This window comes from Nicotiana tabacum, chromosome 1, assembly GCF_000715075.1.
Source record: "Nicotiana tabacum cultivar K326 chromosome 1, ASM71507v2, whole genome shotgun sequence".
Lineage (NCBI taxonomy): Eukaryota > Viridiplantae > Streptophyta > Magnoliopsida > Solanales > Solanaceae > Nicotiana > Nicotiana tabacum.
The window spans coordinates 206,114,502-206,135,978 of NC_134080.1; the positions used below are offsets into that span (position 1 = coordinate 206,114,502).

The 21,477-nt window shown below is 39.5% G+C and overlaps 1 protein-coding gene across 2 annotated transcripts; it reads left to right on the plus strand.

The window, feature by feature from the left end:
- The first annotated feature begins 1,273 nt into the window (after positions 1–1,273).
- LOC107806579 (putative DEAD-box ATP-dependent RNA helicase 29) lies at positions 1,274–20,060 on the plus strand. 2 transcript variants are annotated; one of them, XM_016630750.2, is made up of 11 exons: positions 1,274–1,721; positions 3,984–5,145; positions 5,236–5,290; positions 6,484–6,579; positions 7,513–7,558; positions 16,530–16,603; positions 16,754–16,806; positions 17,148–17,229; positions 17,315–17,371; positions 18,779–18,917; positions 19,311–20,060. In XM_016630750.2, the coding sequence occupies exons 1-11, from the start codon at positions 1,358–1,360 to the stop codon at positions 19,556–19,558; spliced, it is 2,376 nt and encodes a 791-aa protein (XP_016486236.1). In that variant the 5' UTR covers positions 1,274–1,357; the 3' UTR covers positions 19,559–20,060. The 2 variants fall into 2 exon arrangements, with proteins under 2 accessions (XP_016486236.1, XP_016486235.1); XM_016630749.2 differs by having other exon boundaries at positions 1,277–1,721; positions 18,770–18,917.
- Positions 20,061–21,477: the final 1,417 nt, after the last annotated feature.

The window sequence follows — 21,477 nt, forward strand, 5'->3', positions numbered from 1 at the left end:
TAAGAGCTGAAATTTTTATTTGTAACTGGCGAACTTCAGCTCTTTGTTTGTAACTGACAAGTTTTTGTGCGATAATACTTTTATTAATTAGTGAAAAATACTACCGTTGCTTGTTCAAGAAAATGAAAGTTTCTCTCACCAAAATTACTTCAGCATTCTTTGAATTGGGAACACTTTTGTACTCGCCTAAGGTTGTTTTAGCATCTTTTGATTCTACACCCTCTAAAGATTTAGAAATCTCTTCTCCAAATCCTGCAATTTTCATTAAAATGTATATAAAGTTATTAAAATCTAAAGAGGGTTCTAAATTTGAGGAGGGGAAGGAGGAGGAAAAAGGAGGTTGAAGTTATTTAAAAAGTGAGTACAAGTTAAAACTTTTTTGAAAAATAAGTATAAATTAAATGAGAACGATCAAATAGGATGTCCCGTACAATTTTTACTAATAGCACCAGGCTAGCCACTTTCTCAGCCCATATAATTAACAAATAACCATTGTCTTAGAATTTTAAATTTCACAAGTAAAACTATAACCATTGTCATAGAATTTCAAATTTCATAGCTGCTTAAGTTTTATCTCTGAAATTTTGAAACTCCATTGCAATCTCTATTTTTTAATTAAAGGAGCTAAAAAGTGACTATCTTCGAATTTTATCCCACTTTATTATTGATGTCTCAAATTTGAATAAAGTTTTAAATAGCCACTTTTATGATCCTGTAATAAAAATTTATCACTATTATGGAATTTTAAAATATGCAAAATATACAAATTAATGATAATTACTACTTTCAGTTGCAAACTTAGAAAATGGACAACCCACGATATTGCTGTCTCATTTTTTGCTAAAAGTTCGGCTCAGCCACTCAAAATCCACGATTTGGCCATGCATTATTGGGTCAATGGGAAATCGCCTTACTAATAGCCTGGCCAAACCTTTTCAATTCTAGAAGTATTTTTTTCAAAAAAATATTTTTTCAAAGTAACTATTTTGTCAAACTTTCGGAAGAATAAGTGCTTTTCAAGAGAAGCATAAGTAGTTTTGGAGAAATAAAAAAAATAACTTTACTCCGAAATCATTTTTGAGAAAAATACACTTAAAAATAATTTTTAAAAATTTACCCAAATACTAATTGTTACTCAGAAATATTTTTTAAATTAATTAGCCCAAAAGTATTTTTGAGAAAAAATACTTCTTCAAATAAACCGACTATAAAGCTGAAAAAAAAGTTAAAAAACAAATACAATAAAAGAAAAAAAGAAAAGAGAAAATCAGTAAATCACAAAACCCAAAACCCTTGTCTTCATTCGTCTCCTTGGCCAGTCAGCCACCAAAAATTTCCCCTCCTTTCTCTCCCTCCAATGGCGATTCTAGTAAGCTCCAAAGCGGAGCTAAAGCGCAGAGAGAAGGAGAAAAAGAAGGCAAAATCAGCAGGGTTTGAGTCATTAGGGTTAAGTTCCAATGTATTCCGAGGAATCAAACGGAAAGGTTACAGAGTTCCGACGCCTATTCAGCGCAAAACAATGCCGCTCATCCTCTCCGGTATCGACGTTGTCGCTATGGCCCGTACTGGTTCTGGTAAAACGGCGGCGTTTCTCCTTCCCATGCTTGAGAAATTGAAGCAGCATGTGCCTCAAGCTGGTGTTAGAGCCCTTATTTTATCTCCTACTAGAGATTTGGCACTTCAAACACTTAAATTTACAAAAGAGCTTGGTCGATTCACAGGTTTTTTGCTTTTTCTCTCTTCTTGAGTTTGTCGATTAAGTTAATAGCACTTTTTGTCCCTTTTTAACCTTCAGTTAATCAAAATGTGCGCTTTTGATACCTTTGCTTGTGAATTTTCACAAATTAATCAGAATTATTAACCATTCCACCACTTAATTGCCCATGTGTTATATTAATATTGTACTGTTAAGTCATATTTTAGGATAACTTAGTTTCAAAAATAGTCCAAATATAATATATTTCTGACATAAAGGGACAAAACACAACTAATTGAAGGTTAAATGTGACGAGTTATATGTCACAAGGACCAAAATAAGAGTCAGTGTAATTTTTTTACACAATTAGGTCACTTATTAGATAATTACAGGAACATCTGTTAATGAATATTAATCCGTAATATGATAACAATGGTAACTGGTTTTCTAGTGCAGGTTATAATTTACTGATAGTGTAAAGGTTCTTTTACATTGTCAATGTATATGTCTTAGATCCCTGTTTTACTTAGTCAACTTCGTTCATGGTAATTTACAGGTTGGATTATCACGTGTGAATTCATTTAAGTTATAATACTCCTTCTGTTTCAATTTATGTGAACCTACTTGACTGGGTATGGAGTTTAAGAAAAAAAATGGACACTTTTGAGACTTGGTATCTTAAACATGCCATAACATTTGTGTTATTATAAGACTTTTGAAATTTGTTGTTTTAAACATACCATAACATTTGTTCGGGAAGTTTTTAGTTAAATTAACAACAACAATAACCCGGTGTAATCCCACAAGTGGGATCTGGGGAGGATAGGATGTACGCAACCTTACCCCTACCCTGGAAGGGTAGAGAGACTGTTTCCGATAGACCCTCGACTAAAGAAGAGATGGAAGAAGCACTGATAGCAAGAAATAGCAATACAAGATATTCAGAAAACTAAATCTAAGATAGCAAAAGAGAATATGAAAGTAGCACTGATAACAAGTAATAACAGTACAAGGCATGTATTGATAGCAAACTAAGGGAGTACTGATGTCAAGTAATAACAATACAAGATATGTGGTAATAGCAAGCTAAGGATAATAGGGATACCATACTAAGACTAATACTATTGAACTAAGAAAGACAAAGGGAAACACTCAACTACCTATTAACCTGCTACCCTAATTCTCCACCTCCACATTCTCCTATCAAGGGTCATATACTCGGTTAGCTTAAGCTGCACCATGTCACGCCTGATATCCTACCTCCCCCCCTCCTTACCCCCCCCCCCCCCCAAGGCCAACCTCTCACACCTCCTGATTGGAGCATCTGTGCTCCTCCTTTTAACATACCCGAACCATCTTAGCCTCGCCTCTCGCATCTTGTCCTCCACATGGGCCACTCCCACCTTGCCCGAATAACTTCATTCCTAATTCTATCAAACCAAATGGGCTCTGAATTTGTTAAATTTTAGTTAAAGAGTTAAGTTTGTGAATATAACGATATGGGAAGGTGAAATTCTAGAAATTTCAACATTTCTCCCTTTTTCTGTTTATGACATTGGGAAAAGGGAGAAGAATATTCTACATGTGTTTCAGTAGATGCAGGGTAAAAATTGTGTCTGAGGAAGATATAAAAAGCACTATGTTATCTTTGAAACTTTTATCAATTGATGGTATTATGGATGACCTCCATAAGTTTTGTAGTTATTGTTTTATCCTATTTTGTAATGAGAAAACTGGGTCTGATGGATTCATTGGAGAACATATAAGATGGGGTTTTTATGAGGAAGGACGTGGAGACTGAAAATTAGGACAGAAATAGAGCATTGTGCTTTTAGAGTTAAAAAAATGTGGTTAGGATTTGATTGAGTATTAGGTAGAATTGAAGAACAATTACATGCATATTATATGACCAAACCTGTTTTCACCTCTTCTATGTGGGCGGCAGTTGAGTGATATTCCTTAGGTGGTTGTTATCTGATTAGTAGTTTAATTTGACACAAGTTATAAGGTAGATAAGCAGAAGCAATTAATCATTATTGATTTGTTTTTCCCCCTTTTTATTGGAGGTGGCGGAAAGGGTGTTTTCTGGAGCTAAATTATGGCCTTCTCTGAATTACCATATTCTGACCTAGCAATTTTGTTCATATTAATTCAATTTAAGTAAGGCTACCCTACAAGAGCTTTAGGACTGATTGCATTATCTCTTTTCCCCCTGGTGGTAGGAGTTTTTGGAGATCTTACCTGTAGCCTCAAATGGTTAAAAGTTGCACTTTTTTCCTTGATGCAGATATTCGTGTTAGTTTATTGGTTGGTGGTGATAGTATGGAAAGCCAATTTGAAGAATTGGCACAAAGTCCTGATGTTATAATTGCAACTCCTGGTCGGCTAATGCATCATTTATCCGAGGTTGATGATATGTCACTGCGCACTGTGGAGTATGTGGTTTTTGACGAGGCTGATTGTTTATTTAGCATGGGATTTGCTGAGCAATTGCATAGAATTCTCACCCATCTAGGTGAGAATCGCCAGACTCTGCTTTTCAGTGCAACTTTACCCAGTGCCCTTGCTGAATTTGCCAAGGCTGGGCTGCGAGATCCTCAGCTTGTGCGTCTTGATTTGGACACTAAGATAAGTCCAGACTTGAAGCTTGCATTTTTCACTGTAAGACATGAGGAAAAGCATGCTGCACTTCTGTATCTGATTCGTGAACAAATAAGTTCTGATCAGCAGACTTTGGTTTTTGTTTCCACCAAGTATCATGTTGAGTTCCTTAACATTCTTTTAAGGGAAGAGGGTATTGAACCTTCTGTTTGTTACGGTGATATGGATCACGATGCTCGCAAAATTCATATTTCTAGATTTAGAGCAAGAAAGACAATGGTGCTCATTGTGACCGATGTGGCTGCTAGAGGAATTGATATCCCACTGCTTGATAATGTTATCAACTTCGATTTTCCTCCAAAACCTAAACTTTTTGTGCATCGAGTTGGGCGAGCTGCGAGGGCTGGTCGTATTGGCACTGCTTATTCTCTTCTCACATCTGAAGATATGCCTTACTTGTTAGATCTTCATCTCTTTCTGTCTAAACCAATCAGGGCTGCGCCAACTGAGGAAGAGGTTTTACAAGATATGGATGGAGTCCGGTCCAAAATAGATCAAGCAGTTGCCAATGGAGGAACGGTCTATGGACGTTTTCCTCAAACTGTTCTAGATCTCCTCTCTGATAGAGTTCGGGAAATCATTGATTCATCAACTGAACTAGAAACTCTGCAAAGGCCCTGTATGAAAGCATTTGGCTTGTATTCCAAGACAAAACCAAAGCCTTCGAAAGAGTCCGTTAGAAGAGTAAAAGATCTACCACGTGAAGGGTTGCATCCACTGTTCAAAAATGACCTCGGTGGTACTGAATTATCAGCAATGGCTTTTTCTGAACGCTTGAAGGCTTTCAGGTTACTCTACTGTCCTTCCATAATTTGTTTTTTTATCGTCATGGTGGAATGATATTAGTTCTGTTCTTTAACATTATAGTTTCGTTGTAGGCCTAAGCAGACAATCCTGGAAGCTGAAGGTGAAGCTGCCAAGTCAAAAAATCAAGTAATTGTTTCATCTTTAGTTAGCTTCTATTTCGTCAACGAACATGGAAAACTTCAAATTCCTGTTATTTTATTATTTATATGATTTCTTTTGAATTCGACTTGTGTTTCTTTATTTTTCTACAGCTCGTATCGTCTTTCACTTCATATAAGGTGATAACTATGGGGTGCTGTAACTGATGATATATAATATATATTTGTTTAAGCATTAGGAAACTTTATACTTTTTCATTTTTAGCTTTTGCTTTCAAGATACTCGAAAGAGGGGGGAAAAGGTGATTCTGGGGATAACTTGTTATTCGGCATCAGGTCTCTCTTTTCCTCTTCCTTGATCTCCCATGGTTCCCCCTCCACCTCTCCCCTTCTGGGGACAACTTGCGATTCAGCACCAGGTCCTTTACCACCTCCACCTACCAGATGCATATACCTTTTTTTCGGGGTGAAGTAGGAGGTTGAAGCAATGATACCTACATATATTGCTTCTCTTTGTGGAACGGGAGTTTGCAATTCTACTGAACCTAAAGTTAAATTCTACGGGTAGGCTTCCTTAGATCATATGCCTGGTACTTTACGCAACCTTGACTAAAAAATAATATATGTTTTAAACTTGAAGAGAATCTGAAAGACTTACAATAATAGAACTACTACGAAAAGATTCTGTGAATCATATCTTTTCTTGAATTGGATTTAGACAAAAAGGCTCTTGCAAATTGTAAAAAGGGAAGGATTCTAATTTGGATGGCTAAATGTAGTGTTCCAAGTTGCTATTGTCTTTGGATAGCGGAATGCAATCTGCGAATTTGCTGGGGATTAGTGAGTCATCTATGCTGGACTGAGCAAGATTTCTGTTGGGGACAATTCACAGCCAAGTCTCCCTTAGACATTTGAACATATCAGCAGCCTCCTCTAATCACTGATTTTCCTCTTTTATGTTCTTCATCCCTACAACAGAACTTCTTAAAAGATTGTGTGCTCTTGTTACTTTGAGGTGCATTATGTAGAAATGAGTTAAAAGCTAATTTTGGAGCATATTCAGTCCCGACAGCGATATGTTCTGGTTAGGTGTATATTTATCATCATGTCTTTAAAGCTTAAGAGTTGGTGACATTTTGGGTGAACTTGCACGTTTTCCCCCAAACCCCCTTGTGTGTCTCGGAGATGATTCTAAATAACTAATTTGGACAACCTATGCAGAGTCAATGGGTCGATGTGATGAAGAGGAAAAGAGCTATTCATGAGGAGGTCATCAATAAAGTTCGTCAACAGCGCTCCGGTGTTCCTGCACCAGAGGTGAAGCTCTTTTATATGTATCATCTTTTGTTTAGATGTTCTAGGAGTGTGCCCTTTAGTTGCTTTCAAAATGCAAATAGGAAACCTGAAAAGGACAGAATATTATATGGATATGTCATGTGATATGTTCAGATGCTGGTTATTTTTTAAATTATTGATTTTAGCACCTAAATTCCTGCCTTATGGAGTAAGGTGCTGGAACGTAGAGATAGGCAATAGACGTTGTGTCATTTTCAGTTAAACCTCAACCTGGTGAAGAACACTTGGGTACTAGTTGTCAAATAGTTGGTGTATAAAAAGGTTTTTAATATCTTTAGTCTCTTATTTTTTCCTCATGGGCGCATGGCTTCATTTTATGCTACTTTTCTTTGGTATAAAGTTCGAAATGAGCTGGAATATGTGGGAGTCCTTGCTGGTCTTTTGTCCATTAAATTTGACAAGATACCTTTCAGGCGAGTAAAACCATCCTGGAGGGTACTATGGTTTTTCTTTTTTATTGAATAAAATTTTTGGTTTTGAAATAAGATCTTTGATAAGAACTGAATATGCGGATGTGTTAGACATGGACCAAATGGTTGGGAAAATTTCATGCTGACTGAAAGTCAACATGAGTGAGTTGTAAATACTGATGTTTAGGCTACAAAATTGATGATATGTTGAAAAGTATCCTCAATAGAAGACTTGTGCCATAAGACAGTGATTTTTTGCTTGACCTGAACAAGCATGTTTAGATTTGGGAGACGAGACATGTCGCAGCTCCCACTTGTTAGTTGTTGGAATTTTCCGTCCAGCTATTTGTTGTGGCAAGGTCCCCTTCTAGCTACTTGATATGATGTTGTCATAAGAATCCTTCTTCAGAATATGATTTGAGTCTTATGATTCGCAACTGTTGATTAAATGACTTCATTTTGATTTTTACCTGTTTAATTCCAGGAAGATGGCTCTGATCCCACACCTTCAGAACGGACGGAGAAACAAGGTTTGTCCTCACACTCTTCATTTTGTGGTTCTTTCCAGGTTTATCTCTTTCAGGAATATGTAGCGTGTGTTCGGAAACCACCGTGTAATTTACTAGGCTGCATGGTAATTACAAGGGCGTGCTTCTTTGTCATAGTATAATTCCAAGTATCATGTTTGATTGTACAAGTGTAATTACATAGTTAAATATTTTTAATTTTCATATAAAAATTTATCAAAATCTAAATAAACTTATTTCAGATATACAAGTAAATAAACTCTTAATATGTTTGTTTAAAATAAAATACAAGAATAGAAATATAAACTTTAATATGTGACAAATATTTGTGTATAGAAATATTAAATATTATTTTTTACTATGTATTATGAATAAATATATTTCTTTGAAAATATATTACCAACTGCGAATGTAAAACTTTTACCAACTCATATAAATAATATGAAATTCATGATTTGTTGCGTTTTTAAAATAACAAAAAGATAGAAAAATTGTTGTGTTCCCCATAAAATATTCTCATAACAAAAATTTGTATGAAATTCTAATCTATTTGCTCTAGCAAGCATTCTATATCTGTTTGAAGAAAAAAAAAAAGAAATGGAAGACAAAGGGTGAAGAAGGAATTCTTCCTCCGTCCATATTTATGTGAAGGTGTTTGAGTAGACATAGAGTTTAAGAAAGAAAAGCTTTGAAACTTGTGATCTAAAAAAAAACCATAGACATTTTTGTGGCTTTAAATCATCTCATTAAACTTGTGCTTGCCTGAGCCGAGGGTCTCTTGGAAATGACCTCTCTACCCCTACATGGTAGGGGTAAGGTCTGCGTATACACTATCCTCCCCAGATCCCACATGTGGAAATATACTGAGTATGTTACTGGAAAGTATGAAGCTAAGTTGTTTTTAAGTGTAGAAATGTATCATTATTTTTGGGACAGACTAAAAAGGAGAAGGTATTACATAAATTGGGATAGAGAGAGTAATATACTGAAAATAAAAATAAAAGAGGATTTGAAATGTCACCTTGCAATTCTGACCTCTCACTTGAGAATCGTAGAGTGCAATTGCTTCCCCTCAGTTACATTCAATTCCTTGTTGACCAAGCAATTACATTGCGAGACAAACACACCAAAACTGCGTTATTATACCCAAATCCATTTCCAAGGTAGCTTTCCAAACAAGCCCGCATTACTTGATGAATCATATGTTCAGATATACTGATAAAAGATCTAGTACCATATTGGAATGGGAATGGGAAGTAGGGTAGTTTTCAGCCCTGTTGTAGTTTGATTTTGTCATATAACATCCGTTCATCAAATGGAGTGTACTTAAAAAGACAATGAGCATCATTTAAATGAAGAAAGATAAAACTATTTATGTGCTTAGTGTATCACCTCCTTGATATTCTCATATTCTGGATTCTAATAATAAGATCTTGAGAGTTACCCAAAGTACAACGTTTGGTTGTCGACTTCTTTTGAGAGTTGATACTTCAAAAAAATAGTTTATGTTGAGGTCCTTTGCGAGCACTTGAGACTCTTATAAACGTGTAGCTGCCTCCTTAGATTTAATGGGTGCTGTCACCAATAGTAGTTCTTTCTTTTGTGCGTTATGCTTGTTATATTTATGACATATAAGAGTTTCTCATTGGACCACTTGTACCAAATTGTAATTATAAAGGGTTTACTTGAAAATTTGTCCGTAGTGTTTCTGAGACATGAATCTCGGGGTTAATGTCTCGGTTTTTCTGATGCTGCTTTTGTTTGCGAGAGAATATGAGAAATACAATTTCTAACAGTCGGTGGATCTTTTTCTCTTTTGGTGGATAAGAAAAGAGAGTTCATTTTATTCAAGTGGCACCAAGAAGGTGCAAATATGTACACATCAAAAACTTACACCCCTCCTTTAACATCTAGGAAGCCGAGGAAATCAAGTACTCCCTCCATCCCAATTTATGTGCAGGTGTTTGACCGAGCACAAAGTTTAAGAAAGAAAGAAAGACTTTTGAAACTCGTGGTCTAGAACAAGTCATAGACATTTGTGTGGCTTTAAATCATCTAATTGAGGGTAAAATAAGAAGTTTAAACAACAACAACAACCCAGTAAAATTCCACAAGTGGGATCTGGGGAGGGTAGAGTGTATGCAGACCTTACCCCTACCCCAAATGAGTAGAGAGGCTGTTTCCGAAAGACCCTCGGCTCAAGAAAACAAAAAGACAAAAGGGGACAATATTAGTATCACCACTATAATCATAGAAAAAAAATAGAAACATGAAATTTAGAAGAAAGAGGCAAAGCAAAAGCGATAGTTAGTAAAATAGGTCCTGAACTAAAAACCAAAATAGTAGGACACTACATTGCCACTAGCTATCTTAGACAAAAACTCCACCAAGACTATTCTCACAAAGGTACGATGTAAGGCAAGACTCGACTATCTCCAAACCTACAACCTTAATACTCGACCTCCACACCTTCCTATCAAGTGTCATGTCCTCGGAAATCTGAAGCCTCGCCATATCCTACCTGATCACCTCTCCCCAATACTTCTTAGGCCTCCCTCTACCTCTTCGCGTTCCCTCTACAACAAGCCGCGCACACCTCCTTACCGGAGCATCTGGGCTTCTCCTCTGAACATGCCCAAACCATCTGAGCCTCGCTTCCCGCATCTTCTCATCTAAGGGCTTTTAGATTACTTGCACAAGGCACTTGTAGCCAAAGAGTAGCCGGGGAGCGCAAAACATGCGTAGTAGAGAAGAAAAGAAGAGGGTTGGTGTATTTTTTATGAAGAAGAAGAAGGTTGGTCTATTATATGTTTTTTTGAAATACTGTTGAAGTCTTGAAATTACTTTTCTCTACCTTTGCAACAAGTAAGAAATAACAAAGCAAGATCATGGCTGAGAGCACTTTCAGTTTGAACTGTACTGTTTTGAGCAATACATAAACGACAAAAAGAGCTTTATGGATTGTTTTATATTGTTTCAGGGATATGCAGCACATTGTATGCTGTGGTTTATATTTTGCTTATCCCCTCCCTTCTGCATAGTACTTAGTATCTTTTTCTTCAAGTATCAGGAAGTATGTCTGAGAAATAAGAGAAAGGAGAGATAGATTGATGACTTGACAATTTGGTGCATACAAGATTTACTTGTAATTATAGGTGTCAGACACGAGCAAATGATTTTTACTCTGTATGGGACAATGTCTAGATGTTCAGATCTTCAGATATTTTTCTTTTGGCAATCTGACATTAACACTGAACATTCTAATATGTTCACTTAAATGCAAGGTCCGACTAACTTGAGTTTGTTATTTTGAAAACATGGTAAAGTAAATAGTTGGGTAGTTGTTGGAAGAAATTGTCAAAGAAGCTTTGATTACTGGAATTGCGATGGAGAATTAGATCATTGGGCCTCGCCAAAAAAGTTATGGTGGTTGGAATTTGAAGAACCCTGATTGCTAGAGAAATGGCTGGAAGGCACTGCCACAATATGGTCGCTAGGAAGAGGTGCAGTGCCACTAGGATGATAACTGGAAAGGGGACACATAGGTGTTGTGGCCTGTGCTGCTAGAACGACCATCGGAGAACAAAATAATAAACTAATGACCAGATGGAAGTAGGTCAAATAAGTGCAAAGATTGTCTTTGAGTAGGCAAAAGCTACTTGTTTTTAATGGTAAAAAACAGGTATCTAAATCTATACCAGGATCTTAATGCTTGGATGCCATTTGAGAAAAATTAGAGGGAGGAGTTATAGATACAATGATAACTTGATATTTCAATGAATACAGGGCACACCTATTATGGTGTGATAGTACACATGATATTTGCCTGATGTGAGATAATATATAACTTAGGAACTTAATTCTAGTTCTAACATTGATACTTAACATTCCAATAATTTAGATGGATTGTCACTTTTAAGTTGGATAAACTAAACATGTATTGATTTGGCAGTAGCTGTTAGATACACTATCACTAGGAAATCGATATGGACACTGCTGTTTTTAGTTTTCCTCTGTGAGGATTAAAGAATAAGAGACATGTCACGTGGATTGGAGCTAGAACACAATACTCCCAGTTAAGATTGTGAGGTCTAAAGTCAAGGGAGGGATAACCTAGTAGAAAGGGCCTTACCTCCAACCATGAGTTTGTGTCATGGGCTGCTTTCCAGACATGCCCCATGACCCCTTGGCCGCGCCCCATGGCGGCCTAGCAAGCCTCACAATGCCTAGCGCCATGGTCGGCCCCGTGGTCTTGGCTGCGCCAAGTGACAAGCGCGCATGTGCCTCTGTCGCCCCACCGATGCCTCTCGCCAGCGCCCAAGGGCTGGCCAATGACAACAGCGCCGCGCGCCCTGACAATGCCGCGCGCGCATATCCTGATGCCTCGCCAGCGCCCAGCTGCAGGCCCATTCCAGCAGCGCCTCGCGCACAGACCCTGATGCCAAGCACCAGTGCCCAGCCTCAGGCCAGCACATCAAGTGTCGCGCGCGCCCACAGCAACGCGCGCGCAGACCCGCAAGACAAAGATGCTGCCATCGGACTTAGTTTTTCCTTGTAATAATCTAAGTCCTTTTCATTGTAATCATAGACTAGTTTTCATCATTTTCATTTCAGTGTGCTTCTACAGCTTTATTAGGACTAGTCTTGTAATGTTGGTTTATTTTTTTAAGCATTATTAAGGGGGACCAAACAATCAAACATTTCAATCAGCATTTTCTGGTGTCTCTCCCCCTCGACACCACATCATTGTAATCATCATTTTCAGTCATCAATAAAATCATCATCAGCATTCAAAACCCAATTCTCTCTCAAGCTTCCGCAATTGCCCACGACATTGGTTTTCCCGCACGGCACTGACAATCTAGTCTAGCGTGCGGCGAGGACCTCATTGGCGGACAGCAACCGCACTGACATCGGTTGCTTAGCCTTACGTTGCCCTTCCAAAGATCATCAGGAAGGCGTTGCGTAACAGTTGGTATCAGAGCCTAGGCTCGACATCGGACGAGGGAAAACATTTGCCATCATCACCATTTCTGACCATGGTGAATCATGGGGAGCGTCTAGCATCCCTAGAAGAGACGGTTGACCGATTACGACCCATCGTAGAAACGGTGCCTGATCAAAGCAACAACCTAGTGCAAAGGTTGGACGACCTGGACCGCCGAATGCGGCAGGCCGAAAATGACATTGCAAACATCAGTCGTGACTCCGACGAGGACCGACAAACGGCAGCCATTGAAACTGCCAACATCCATGGCAAATTTGAGGACCTCCAACAGGAGCGTGCCGACGATTTGGCCCATCAGCAACATGAGGCAGACAGACTAACTGCCATGCAGCAAACCATAAACGACTTGACTGACAAGCTCAACGTTGTCAATGCTGCCTTACAGAGCCTACTTCGAGAAGGCGACCATCACATCAGGGGTGCAGCAAACCTCACCCCCATTCCACAAAAGCTTAAGATACCGGAGCCAAAGCCATACGACGGATCCCGGGATGCTAAAGAAGTGGAAAACTTCATCTTCGACATCGAACAATACTTCGATGCCGTGGGCCATTTGGAGGAATCCAAAAAGGTAGCGACTGCTGCCATGTATCTTCAGGGCGATGCCAAACTTTGGTGGCGGGTCAAACACGAAGCCATCAAGGCCGGTGAAGATACTCTTCCAGACATGGGATGAATTGAAGGTAGCCATACGCCTGCAGTTCTTTCCCGAAAATGTGGAATACAACGCAAGGAGAAAGCTACGGGACCTCCGCCACACCAGATCAGTGAGGGAGTACGTGCGCGAATTCTCCGCACTCATGCTAAACATACGCGACATGGGGGACAAAGACAAACTCTTCGCATTCATAGAAGGTTTGAAACCTCATGCCCGTATGGAACTACAGCGACAACGGGTAGACACCCTGCCCAAGGCCATTCAAGCTGCAGAATGCCTTGGCGACTATCATTTGGGAACTCAGAATGACAGGCCCCAGCCGTCTGTCCGAGGGGGATCCAACGGGCACCATCCCAGCAATGGTGGCCCAAGCAAAAGTGGGGAGATCGGAGTGCATCCAAAACTAAGACTCCTCCCTCCAACAGCAACAGTGCTGCATCCATCAACAACAATCAGGGGAGAAAGCCTCCCTCAGAATGCCGTCATTGCGGCGGGGCACATTGGAACAATGAATGCCCAAACATCAAGGTCAATGCTCATCAGACGGTCGAGGGTGAGTTAGACACATCAGACTCATCAGACGACGACCAGGTAGGCGCCTTCAATGCAATTGTTGGCTCTATCCCTCATGCCTTAGCGGGGACCAGTGCATCTCCTCCTAAGAAAACATCAGTCCCGATCACCAGGAAAGGGAAAGAAAAGATGGACGAAGGACCTCCTAAGCAAGCGAGGACCCTAATGTTCGTCAAATTGAAAGTGAACGGCAAGCCCCTTCACGCCTTGATAGACACGGGTGCCACCCACAACTACTTGTCATCAACACAAGTAGAGCGCCTAGGTCTTGTTGTACAAAAGAGCAAAGGTCGCGTCAAGGCTATCAACTCACCACCTCAGACATTGGGTGGAACAGCTACAAATGTCCCAGTGAAACTTGGCCCATACAAAGGAAGCATCGACCTGCGCATCGCAATCATAGATGACTTCGACATCATAGTGGGTTTGGAGTTCATGAGGCAAACCAACACCATTCCAGTACCATTTGCCAACATGCTCCTGATGATGGGAGAAAACGGGGCCAAGCCCTGCACCATACCATGCTTTCCCATAAAGATGGCCGCTGAAAACATCTCGGCCATGCAGTTGGAGAAGGTAGTCAACAGACACGAACCTCAGGTTCAGGCTACCCTTCGCAGCAACAATCAGTCATCATGTCATCGGCCTCAAAAGACTGGTGACGCTCATCATCGTGTGAAGACTTGTCAGCCATGCCACAAGGACAAGTCGGATCACCCATCACAGCCGGGACCCTCGCAGCCATCACATGTCCCTCAGAGACCATGGGAAAGTGTTTCCCTCAGATTCATCACGGGATTGCCCCAAGTCGGCAATCTTGCATCCATCATGGTTGTCATAGATCAGTTCTCAGACTATGCAACTTTCATAGCAGCCCCGCAAAATGCATCAGCGGAAGATACAGCTCGACTCTTCTTCTCGCACATTGTCAAACATTGGGGCCTGCCCAAGAACATTATTAGTAGGCGCGACTCACGCTTCACTAGCAACTTTTGGACCCATCTCTTCAGGTGCTTTGGGTGAACATTGAGTCACAACACAGACATCCATCCACCAACGGATGGCCAGACAGACCGGTTCGATGACATGCTGGAGGAATATCTCCGCAACTTCGCAACCGGATCACAGAAGCATTGGGTGAAGCTCCTGGATGCTGCTCAACTGTGTTTCAATTCTCAAAAGAGCCATCATACAAACAAGAGCCCTTTTGAAATTGTTACCGGACAGCAACCGCTTCTCCCGCAAACGGTGAATGCATCAACCATGCCGAAATTTCCTCGAGCTGCCAACTTCTCGAGCGAATGGGAGCGCAACATGGAGATAGTGCGGAGCTATCTCATCAGGGCCCAAGAGCGGGCAAAAAGGTTCACCGAACAAAAGCGTTGCTTTTCCCAACATCAACCAGGGGATAAAGTAATGCTACGCATCCCAAAGCAGTACTTGTTTGCAGAAAGGACCCATGACCCTCGGCTGCAACAAAAATACATCGGGCCCCTGCCCATTGAAAAACGCATTGGGAAGTCCACATACCAGGTCAAAACTCCATCCTGGTGGAAGATCCATCCAGTCTTCCATGTCAGCCGCATGCAATCATTGCTTCGCTACAACAGCAAGCTCAAAGAACAGAGGGGCGCAGACCTCCCATCCAACAATCATCATCATCATCATCATCATAAGGCTCCGAGGACGGCGCCAACTCAGGTGGGGGAGAATGTCATGGGCTGCTTTCCAGACATGCCCCATGACCCCTTGGCCGCGCCCCATGGCGGCCTAGCAAGCCTCACAATGCCTAGCGCCATGGTCGGCCCCGTGGTCTTGGCTGCGCCAAGTGACAAGCGCGCATGTGCCTCTGTCGCCCCACCGATGCCTCTCGCCAGCGCCCAAGGGCTGGCCAACGACAACAGCGCCGCGCGCCCTGACAATGCCGCGCGCGCAGATCCTGATGCCTCGCCAGCGCCCAGCTGCAGGCCCATTCCAGCAGCGCCTCGCGCACAGACCCTGATGCCAAGCACCAGTGCCCAGCCTCAGGCCAGCACATCAAGTGTCGCGCGCGCCCACAGCAACGCGCGCGCAGACCCGCAAGACAAAGATGCTGCCATCGGACTTAGTTTTTCCTTGTAATAATCTAAGTCCTTTTCATTGTAATCATAGACTAGTTTTCATCATTTTCATTTCAGTGTGCTTCTACAGCTTTATTAGGACTAGTCTTGTAATGTTGGTTTATTTTTTTTAAGCATTATTAAGGGGGACCAAACAATCAAACATTTCAATCAGCATTTTCTGGTGTCTCTCCCCTCGACACCACATCATTGTAATCATCATTTTCAGTCATCAATAAAATCATCATCAGCATTCAAAACCCAATTCTCTCTCAAGCTTCCGCAATTGCCCACGACATTGGTTTTCCCGCACGGCACTGACAATCTAGTCTAGCGTGCGGCGAGGACCTCATTGGCGGACAGCAACCGCACTGACATCGGTTGCTTAGCCTTACGTTGCCCTTCCAAAGATCATCAGGAAGGCGTTGCGTAACAGTTTGGACGTTCAAGTCACCAGGAGAGCAAGTAGAAAAAAGCACTGTTGGTCTACTGCATCAAAAAGAAAAATAAAAGGAACAAAGGACTGTTAGGCCTAGATGAGGAAAAACAGTGTTGGTTGCTTATTTGTTTCTTTTGCAGGTATGATATTCATTTTAATTTGATTTTCTGGTGATTTGTTCTTTTGGACTTGGACAGTTTCTGGTTCTAAAAGGAAAGCAAAGAGCTTTAAAGACGAGGAGAACTTCATAAGTTCAGTACCAACAAATCAGGTAAATAATTAGCTCTGAACTAGGAGATTCAGTAATCCTACGCTCTTCTTCTTCTGCAGATTTTTGCATCCTGCTAGAGTTGTACGCTTTTCATGTTTGTTCTTTTATCTGGATTTGTGGAATGGCTAATCTAACTTGTACTGCTGGCAGCATTTTGAGGCTGGACTTTCCGTGAGAGGAAACCGAGGTTTTGAATCAAATAGGTAAGCATCACTATTCTTTGACCTATTATACATATTAGCATGGAAGATGGATATTAAATGTTACACATCTTGAAGTAGTTTCTTCTGCTTTCTCATCTGTTTCGTGGATGAACCTTTCATCTTTGCTTCTGTATGTGACGTCGAGTGAAATGGGAAAAATTCTAATACTGTGGTTTTTTAGCTTCAAACTGCTAATGCGGCAAATTCCGTATTTTGAAGAATTGAAGATTAGGTTTAGATTGGTGTTCAACCTACTGCTGCCTCCTCCTTCATCTGGACTTGGGACCCACAACACTGACATTAATTTACATTATATTATCGTGGTATTTTGCATAAATTAGGTTAGATGCTGCTGTTCTGGATTTGGTAGCTGATGACAAAAATGGGCTGCATAAACAAAAGACTACATATCATTGGGATAAGGTACTTATATCTAATGAATAAAGCTGCCTTTTTCATGTAGTGAGTAAATTTTCTCTAGAATGCTGATTGCATGTTCTGAACACAGAGGAGTAAGAAATACATCAAGCTTAACAATGGAGATCGTGTTACAGCTAGTGGGAAGGTATTTTTTTTTGCCCTTGCATGTTATTTTTTGTGGAGCAGCAAACTTGATGAATAAATTATCTAATTTTCTATGAATTGTGACAGCAGAGTTAAAATGATCCTACTTTTCATGTTGTGAGCACTGAGAAGATGCGACTCCCTTCCCATGATAACTTTGTATTTGGTTGGTTAAAAGATATTTGCCTCGTAATGAAAATATCTACCATTTCTAATGAAATGAAATTAAACAATGTAACTTGTTATTTGCGAATCACAAAAAAAATAAAATACAATGTAACTTGTTATTTTGAGCTTAATGCAAATTTCCCTTCTTCACTCCTAATATTATTCAGGACACTTATCTAACTGAAATATAATAACTGCATTAAATTTTCATCATAATCTAAGTAGCTCAAGAACTATGGAGTCGGGTGGGTCTTTGCCTAGTTATGCATCTCTCTTTGGCTTTTTCTTTCTCTTGGACATGCCAGAGATTAAGATTGTATTTTTTTATAACCGAGAAATTCCAGAGAGCCAATGTTGCACGGTTCAAAACTTGGTGGATAATGGGCTCGCCCCTCTATCCTTCTCCACTTAAATGCTAGGCTTTTGTCTGCATCAGGGTTCGAACCAGTGACATGCACCTAACCCAGACATTGCGCTCTTACCACTAGATCAAAGCCCTGGGAACGATTTAGATGTATCTTTTCTAATGCTAGATCTTTTTATGTAGTATTTAGAGAACATAACCAATAGAATAACTTGAAAGATTGAGACTGTTTTGGTTATTTCCCAGATAGAATAACTTGAAAGATATCCAAAAGAATTTTTACCCAGTACAACTGGTGGAAGGTAGGAGTATACAGTGGAATAGTCGAGATGCGCGCAAGTTGGCCTGGACACCACGGTTATAAAAAGAAAGATTAACTGGAAAGATAGAGACTGTTTTGGTTGTTTCCTGCCAGGTTCATCTTTGAACTATGTATGATATTTTTTGTTGCATCCTGACTTCTGTTGAAGGTGGGGAAATGATTTTAAATCATGCTTTCTGAAAATAGTAAGGATGTCAAATTTATTTTTTTGCCACTTTTCAGAAATTCTTTGAGATCCTTGATGGAAACTAGACTGTCCTTAGATTCTATCCATTAAAACATGGAATACGTCCATTCCCCTATATAACCTTAATCCCTTTCTGAACCAAACACCATCGACTATGATAAGGACGCAAGCATAGTGATCTTATAAAAGCAACATAGAGGCAAAATTTGGTCGCTTTCATAGTTTCCCGTAGATGTGCTCCTATTTGACTTGACCTTTTTGTTGCATTATAACATTGAGTTTACTTGACTTTTACTGGGACTTTTTTAAAGTTATCAGATATCCAGGCTTTCCAAAGCTTTTTACATCTTTATGTTAGCGTGTGCAGATAAAGACAGAGGGTGGTTCTAAGATGAAGACCCACAAAACTGGGATATACAAGAAGTGGAAAGACCAATCACACAAGAGAGTTTCTGTTAACGGAACTAATGATGGTGGCTCTGCTGCAGCATCAACTAGTTTAGCTGGTAATTGTTTTGGAAAACTCTCTCTCCTAAGAGAATTTTGACAGTAGTAATGTTTAGTGGTGAATTCTACATATTTCTTGGTACATTGCCTTCTCAGTTGCGTTCATAGTATATTTCTCCATATTCTGCTTCTTATCAATGAGTCTAACCTTGATTGGATTTGTGGGTGTTGATGTTTTTTTATTATGGTTACTTTCCTCCTTGGGAACATGCTATTATCTGCTCCATGTTGTTTCCTTGGTGATGAAAGTGCAAATTCATTTTGTTTGAAATATCCTGCGAGTATATGTTTGTTTCAATCAAATGAAGGCTTGTGTTTTGATATAGTGTTCTGCCTGCTTACGTTCAATGAAATGAAATCATGGTTGATGGTTGTGACCGCTGTTTGAACAGGTGGTCCTAGAGGACAAGGTGGTACCCGAATGTTCAGAGGTGGGAGAAACAATAGGTCAATACCTAACGCTCATGTGCGATCAGAAATTAAAGATGTCGAACAAGTTCGGAAGGAAAGAGAGAAGAAGGCCCAGAGAGCATCTTATTTGAAGACTAGGAAGGGGAAGAAGTTCAATAAAGGTGGTAAAAGGGGAAACGGAAATGGTAACGGAAGGGGAAAGGGAAAAGGAAAGGGAAGACAAGGTTGAATACATGCTAGTTGACTCATTTGTTCTTGGTAATCTCTTTTTGCAAGCTTACACATGCAAATCCGAAGAGCACGTGGGATTTTCTTTCGTGCAAGTTAACTGGTCTATTCTTATGCAAGGACAAGTTTTGCTCCTTATAATCAGTGGAAATAAGGTAATATTTTCACTGTATGCTTGTGCAGCTTGGTATGCAGGCCAATTTTATAGTTGTCAGATAGGAGCATAGACTGCCTGTAGACATGCTGTGAAACTTCTGGCTTCTCTCTGACAAATGATTCGAAGCTTTATATAGAGGTCAAATAGCAGATTCCTGTAAGTTACTTTTGCTGGAAAAGTTGTATGTGAGAGAGTTTCCTACATAGTTGTCAAGGCAACCAAGATTAATGCAGTGTTTACCCATCATAATTACAACATTATCCTTCATTATTCGGGTTACGGACCAATTATATATATTTTGTGAAACTTAGCATAATGAAATATGCAACATGTTGCCCCCTTGAAAGATAGCTAGTCCCTCATGTTTTTTCATTTTTCCAGTTGTCCCCAATTTCCTTGAACCAAATCGTATTGACTTAGACACAACTCCGCTGAATATAATGGGCTCTACTCCTAAGGCACAACTTGTCTAAACGTACACGAGAAAATCTGGATTCTTATAATTGACTACTGATTTTCTCGTTATTCACAAACCACGGAAGAAATGCAAGTTTTCCAAAGCTTAAACTAAGAAATTCACTGTTACCATCTCCATCTTTCTTATCACACTTTTACAGTGGATTAACGATATAACTTCCAGTACAACGCATTTCATCAGAAGGGCAGCTCAGTGTATAAAGCATTTTGTATTTATGCAGGATCCGGGGAAGAGCTGCATCCCTAAGGGTGTAATGTAGAATGGTTTACATCGATTAGTAAAAATGTAACAGCCCTCGACAGTTGGGTGAATGCCACCATTATCAGTTTAATGCTCCTCTTGAACCCTATTGTAAATGTTTGTTCCAAAATTCTAGTTACATAGGTGGACCGTCTGTAGGGGCATTGGGATTTTCTGTCTGCATACTTCTGTCTGTATATATTAAGCCAGACATGAATGTATCTGAAATCCAATGCATAAAAAGTATTTTGATGTTCATAGTAGCATATAAAATTTATATGGAGTGAACCACAATGAGCTGATTCTTCAAATTGCAGTTCAGGATTCATTTTCATTCAAAAGTATGCTACTTAAAATCTGATGGATAACTAGTGCTAACAGAATTTATCAATTGTTTTGACCAAAAAAGAATTCATCAATTGTGTTAATGATATGGTAAGCTAATGGATAAAAATTATAACCACATACAGACATTATGAAGAGAATGAATTTAAATATTTAATAGGAAAAATGACATTGTATAGCCGCTGTAAAAATAATAGCCGAAAAATATATAAATAATTTGTATATTTTTTGTATATATATATATATATATATACATTCTATATGTTATATGCAAAAATTCACAAATTCTATACATTTTTTCGGCTACCAGATGTAAATAGTTTCTGGCACGGGCTAAAAGTGATAATACCCCAATTTAATAACAAACTCTGAAAGATTAAAAATATACAAATAAAAACTTTATCAGATGTTTTTGGCTCAATAGAGTTTGGTTCCATAGAATTAGACCCAAAGAATGGAATTACTGTCTGTGTAGCCTGAGAAATTATGCATTCAATTTACAATTATCCAAGTAATATTAATCAGGAAAATAACTTAGCAGATGATTCTTGTGTTAGGATGTAAAGGTATATACTCCAGCACTCAGCCAGAAATCTGTTTGGAGAAAAGACTGAAACAAATTATAAACATGAAAACTGACTAAACTTTTCAAGAAGGTGTACAGAAATTAAAGAAAATGGCATTACTTCATTTGCAAATT

Excerpts from the sequence above, each read along its gene's own strand:
- LOC107806579 (XM_016630749.2), top strand. The coding sequence starts at position 1,358 with ATGGCGATTCTAGTAAGCTCCAAAGCGGAGCTAAAGCGCAGAGAGAAG. Across the intron at positions 5,291-6,483 it reads CTGCCAAGTCAAAAAATCAA|AGTCAATGGGTCGATGTGAT; the intron begins GTAATTGTTTCA and ends CAACCTATGCAG. Across the intron at positions 16,807-17,147 it reads CGAGGTTTTGAATCAAATAG|GTTAGATGCTGCTGTTCTGG; the intron begins GTAAGCATCACT and ends TGCATAAATTAG.